This window comes from Schistocerca cancellata, chromosome 2 (assembly GCF_023864275.1).
Source record: "Schistocerca cancellata isolate TAMUIC-IGC-003103 chromosome 2, iqSchCanc2.1, whole genome shotgun sequence".
NCBI lineage: Eukaryota > Metazoa > Arthropoda > Insecta > Orthoptera > Acrididae > Schistocerca > Schistocerca cancellata.
Window position 1 is genome coordinate 313,305,980 of NC_064627.1, and position 6,579 is coordinate 313,312,558.

Below are 6,579 nucleotides of genomic sequence, written 5' to 3' on the forward strand. Positions count from 1 at the left end.
ATGGCTGCAGCATCTAATGATCTTCATGTGATGCTTGTTGCAGATGATAGACTGTGCCAGATTTTACATAAAGATACAATACGATATTGTAGTGCCTGTGTTATTCCGAATTATGATGCAATGTTCCTTCAGACATGCATGCATGTCTGAAGGAACTGGTGCCACAGTGACTGCAGCCATCATGAAATACATGAATGTATTTGCAGTTGTGAATATGGACAACCATCAGCTGTATAATGGACTGGCAACAATGAAATTTTGTGCCAAACCAGGACTCAAACTCATATTTCCCACTTATGGTTAGTGATCTCCTTGTCATTCGGCTGTCTGAGTATGACTACCAGCCAGTACCAAACTTCTATATGACATCAACTGTGTGTCTACAATCTGTACTTGTACATCCATTACATGTATTCTATAAGGGAGACATTTAACTTCAAAGTCACTCATCTGGTGTCAGTGGAAAAATACAATATTGCACCACCTATGTTATCCATAAACATGAAGTCTAAGTCTGGCCATGAATCATGCTCAAATAACCTAACAGTAAGGTGAACACCTGTGATAAGTGGTAAATCTCAGTTCAAGTCCTGGTCCAGCACAAATTGTTCCTGTCCTCATTCCAACTGATGGTTGTCCATATTTGCAACTGTAAATAGATTTTGTGTATTTTTATGAAAATGTTATGCTTTTACTAAATATGATGACTGCTGTTTTGAACTCCTGGAGAATTTACATCCTTGAATATGATTATTTTGATAAATTATAGAAAGAATGGCCAATGAGATTTTATTTTGCCTTGTTTTTTGAATATATGGGGACTTTTGATTTCCAGAGTGCTGTATACTGGTCATCAGTAAGTCATTTTGCACCAGAATATAAAACTCCATTCCAAAGCCTAAACAGGGAATTTTAATCCATACATTATTATTTCTAGTATTTTAGTTCTGAATTGCACAATTCATCCTGCCTTCAGTCAGTATTAATCAAAAACATTACTGGGCAAAATATGTATGCATATGTAGTGTATTAATCCCTAAACATCCAGACACATGCACCTTCACAACAGCATGACACATAGTGATGTTTTTTGTTTATGAGTGGTTTTCCACACTGGCAGGAGTGAATAGGAGGAGGAGGGAAGGGGAGAAGGAAGGGAAAGGAGGAAGTTGGAGGATGAAGGGGGAAGAGGAAGGGGGAGTGGGGATCATAGTCATGATCCTGCCACAGAAAAGCATGAATAAAGCATGGGAAAGAGCCATTATTATTATTATTATTATTATTATTATTATTATTATTATTATTATTAAAGGACAAACTGTTGACAGGAGTGTTGCAGATGAAAATGAGCAAGATATACAGAGGAAGGTGAAAATACAGAGATAATGAGCAACACAATTGAGGAGGGAAATGTAGCTCAGAGAACCTAGAAAAATGAGGACTTAAAATGTTACATTGACAAAATATGGTGAAAAGGAAGGTAGAGTTGTGGAGGAAAGGTAAGTACAAGGTTTGGACACAGGAAGAGTGGTGCTGAAATTGGTGGCAGAAAAAAGTTAAGGGTAGGAAGAGAGAGAGACTTGCAGGTGCTTAGGTTCAGAAGAATGCAAGAACAGAGGATATGCAGTAAATAAAATTCTCACTTATTCAAAAAACATGTGTACTAAAGCAGCTATGGAGTCATTGGTGTTAAGGTCTGTAGCATGTTCAGCAAATGGATGTTTCTGTTTCTTATCAACCATAGCATGATGGTGGCCATTCACCCAGGTAGGCATCTGTTTTGTTAACATTCCCACATTGAACACTCCCCAGTAAGTGTACCACCATTTGTATATTTATTATTTATTCAAGTTACCTGCATCGACTCCACAATTTGGAGGGAAATTTTGACCCAAAAATGGCTTAATGTCATGACACAAGGACAATGAAGCAAGAACAACATGTGATGTACAACAGTACAAGTTTAACTTTTATTGCTGTACATCAAATGTTGCCCTCATGTCAATTTGCCATCATATTTTAATCTTGTAACAGTTTATAATTTTTCTTGGCAGTTATGGTTTTTTGTGATAACTTATGTAAAAGCAGGTATGACATGATGTATCTGTGATAATTTTCCTGCTGTTTCCTGTCAGTTCAGTACCAAAACTGATAGCAGAATAAAAAGTAACGTTAATACAGATAGCACAGTATTATGTTTGTGGTTTTTTTTTCTGAAAGCAAGTTTGCTTTATTAAATATTCTAATGCACCATATTATTCCCCACTCTTTTGACTACAAAAACCTACTCTTCATCATAATCTCCATTCAATGCAATGGCCTTATGTCACATTACTGTGAGGGTCTGTATGCCTGCATAGTACCACTTTACTGGTTGACATCAGAGCCAGTGACATGCTGCAACAATAACCTGCCCTCACCATTCATGTACTTCTTCCTGTAGAGTACATCCTTCATTGAGGCAAACGGATGGAAGTTGGTAAGAGGTAGATTCGGGCTGTAAGATAGATGAGAAAAAACAGTCCAATTAAGTTTTGTGAGCTCTTCTCAAGGCACAGAATAGTATGAGGCCTTATGTTGTCTTGGATTTGCAATTTTGTGGTGACAAACAAAGTGAAGCCATTTCTTCAATATCCTGAAGATAATAAAATACACTTCAGAGTTCATCATTGCACTACAAGAGAGTGCATCAAACAGAATAACCCCTTCAGAGTCCCAAAAGACCATTGCCACAATTTTACCAACTGAGGGTGTGGCTTTGAACTTTTTTTTTCTGAAAGAGAGGTTGTGTGGCACCACTCCATAGATTGCCATTTTGTTTCAAAAATGGTTCAAATGGCTCTGAGCACTATGGGACTCAACTGCTGAGGTCATTAGTCCCCTAGAACTTAGAACTAGTTAAACCTAACTAACCTAAGGACATCACACACATCCATGCCTGAGGCAGGATTCGAACCTGCGACCATAGCGGTCTCGCGGTTCCAGACTGCAGCGCCAGAACCGCGCGGCCACTTCGGCCGGCCATTTTGTTTCCAATTTGAATTCTGTACAAATGGTTCTCCATTACTCTTTATAGTCTTCTGTTAGGTAGTAAGGATCTCAAGCCGGCACACACATTTGAGTGCCCCAACTGGTGTAAGAGTGTGTCAGCACTACCAACAGAATCATCCAGTGGAGCAGTGAGGTGTTTTATTGCAATCTGTGGATCACCTCGAATGAGTGTGTCTGCACATTCCAACATTGCAGGAGTCACAGCTGTGTGCGGCTGACTGGCATAACAAAAATGGGGCAGGTTTGCATGAACTTGTGATAATGACAGACACCTCACCCAATGACTGACGATGTTTTTGTTCACTGCCAGGTCACTGTCAACACTCTGCAATCACTTACGAATATCTGCAATGCTCTGGTTTACCAGACAGCTCTCTGTTTGGAACATACCTCCATTACAGATGCCATTTGGAGGGCTACATTTAGTTCTGCCACCTAGGAGAACTTCATGAAACTATCAGGCTAAGGCAGGAACATTCCATGATGTCCCATAGCAAATTCTGCATTTTTTCAACTGAAACTGACCGAGAAAAAGAATGTTGCATTACTTATTGAATACAACACATGTGCGCACGCGTGCGCACACACACACACACACACACACACACACACACACACATTATTTTAAAGAATCTAAGGAGTAGATCTTGATATTACCTATTCAAATAATTTCTGTGGAGTAACTGTTGTACAAAATGTTTTTTTTTAATTTTTATTTTGTTTTTAAAGTGGTTCTCATTGTTTATCAACAACTTTAATTCTCTAGGAAGATGTTTGGGTGCATATTGTGCCTCTTTGTGTGGCACAGTCAGCCAAATCATGGATTTTGGAGAGTATTTTATTTCTACTGTTGTATTTCTGAACACTAGTGTTGTTTTAAAATTCTGCACTATGGCCCACATCATATCAATGACCATTTGTTGCCAAACTCTTTGCTATATGCCTAGCTGTATAAACAGCAATTTTCAAAATGCTGTGTGCAACAAATAATTCTTTTTGAATATTTCTGTGCAGCAAATACCTCGTGTGAGTATTCTACAGATTTCTCAACAATGCAAGCAGATCAATAATATTGCTTTCTAGTTCAATGTCTTGTCAACATAAGTACCCACACAAAAATATTCAGCATGGTATGTAAAGTACAATCGTTCATAAAGTTTTACTGTCATTAACAGAACTACAACATACATTACAATGATCTGTACAGTACTTGTGCTTTGATTAAGAAAAATTCTGTACATGAAAAAGATGGTTTTTGCGTAATGTAGTACTGGCATAAGGTTCTGTCCCCTTATGATACTAAAAAGTGCCTGATAATGTGTATGAACGTGTGTCATATAACTAATATTTCAAATGTAATTTGTAAGAATAGCATAGCAGCGCCATGAAGTGGAATAATTTGTGTGTGTGTGTACCATTTAAATTTATTGTCAATAGCTTATGATTAAGAATAGTTTACAATTAAGAATAATGCTTTAATGAATCTTCTGAATACAACTGCATTTCAACATACAAGTTATATTCAGGTTACCTTCAATCAGCTACCACTACTTTGATGGTTTTTTTCCTCGACATTACAGAAATTTCTATCTTTTTTTTTATTTTGATCTGTAAAAACTAAACAATTTTTCAGGTTTAAAAAATAATATATGTTTATTATTGAATTTCAGCAACGGCTGCTGCAGGTGTTGCACTCACTATGAGTTTCAATCCGAATGGGGTAGGCAGAGTCACTGTCAACAAGATACTTTCAACGAATTCTGAATCCACTCCTACTGCCAGTTCACAGATCGTTAAGCCAGGACAGTATCAATAAAAGTGATCTGACAGCTTCCTTTAAAAGTCAAATTAACACAATGCATTAGAAGTGAAATAAGTTGATAATTAATACAAGGAAAGTAAGCAAAAGAATATGAGAAGTTATAGTCACAACTGAATATTTTTAATGTTCTTTTTTTGTAAAACCAGAATGTGCTCCTGTATATTTGTACCATAATGCTTGTCAGGAACTGTGGATTTGATATAAAATGTAAAAGCTTCTTTATATTAGCATTTGCTGTGTTAAAAGAGTACATAATAAACATATGTACATACACTATAAAAATCAACAAAGTTCCAGTGTCCAAATATATGTTAGCATTTTCATAAAACAGTTAATATTTCTGAAAAATTGTTGGAATGTGTACCAAACAGCAGAAATGTAAATTGACTAGATATTAATGCTTTTGTGTAAAAAGAACAAAAAAAGAAGAGTTAAACATGTTTCTGCCAATTCATACATGTCTAAAATGAACACAATGTGTTAGAAAATAATCAGAAATATTTATAGATCGACAGGAGTAGCCCTCAATTTACCATGACTCCATGGAAACTACTTGTGAAGATTTATCCATCCTCAGTGTGTTTTCCACAAAATCTGCATGCTCATCATTTCTGCCAGACACAAAATCACAAGGATTACTTTTGTAAATTGGTTCTTCTTATTCATGTATCTAAAACAATTTTTAAGCAAATCCAAGCTTACATTCAACTGTACTGTTGGTAAAAAGAGCCTATTGACCTGGACTGGAAAACTTTTTGAGTGAAAGCTGATAATAACATCCAGTACTTGTCTTTTTAGAGATAAAATTTATTGTTGAAGTTATTTTAATTTAGATTCACTTTTAGTTGATTTATAGTTTAAGTAAATTTTACACCTCTTCAAAGATTTTCGTCCTCTTAGATGTTGGAATTCAGTTCACAAATCATTCCAGGATGTTTGTCAGTAAGAAAATGCAAATAAATCTCTTGTATCATTAGTGACTAATTGATAGAAGTTTTGATTAATTCCTCTTCACACACACACACACACACACACACACACACACACACAAACACACACACACACACACACACTTGCACACATGCACACAAGTATATTACAGAGTAATGATTTTTAGAATATTATGCAAAACACTACATAAATATGAAAATAGCACATGAAGATGACTGATTGTATTATCTTCAGTATGATGTTTATGTTCCATTGAACTGCATTTGATAATGACTCTACCATATCATAGGTTCAGAATTCACAAATAACAATAAATCACACATGATGGCAATGTTTCACACAGAAATTATGATGAAACTGGAGATATCTCAGTTAATTTATTATTAAAAAATCTAATGTATGGTAGCAAATGAGTCAAAATAAAACAGAACATGAAAATGAGAATACAACCACTGATGTGCCATTACAGAATCAAAATAATCACCGTGCGCTAAAATTTAAGCAATGAGTAGGAAATCTGGAATTAAATGACCTAGTAAAAATCAGAATTAGCATGCAAGATGAGACTCAGTACTCTCATGACATATTTTTATGTTTTTTCTAACTTGTTTGAGGTGGCTCACCATGATTTTGTCTTCTGAGTCAGTCTTTTTATCTCAGAGTTGCATATATACAAACTCTCCACACCTCTTTGTTCTATATATTTTAACCTCTGTCTTACCCTGCCATTTTTGCCTTATGTAGCTCCTTTTAGT

General features: G+C 35.8%; 1 protein-coding gene across 2 annotated transcripts in view; it reads left to right on the plus strand.

Annotated features, from left to right (window-relative positions):
• Positions 1-5,701, plus strand: part of LOC126145286 (potassium voltage-gated channel protein Shaw-like) — a 451,068-nt gene extending 445,367 nt beyond the window's left edge. Inside the window, exon 5 of one of the 2 annotated variants that reach the window (XM_049915547.1) lies at positions 4,722-5,701. In XM_049915547.1, coding sequence (XP_049771504.1) covers positions 4,722-4,867 — 146 coding nt within the window. In that variant the 3' untranslated portion in view covers positions 4,868-5,701. The remainder of the gene's footprint in view (positions 1-4,721) is intronic. The other variant, XM_049915548.1, reaches the window with a different exon arrangement.
• The last annotated feature ends 878 nt before the right edge of the window (positions 5,702-6,579 follow it).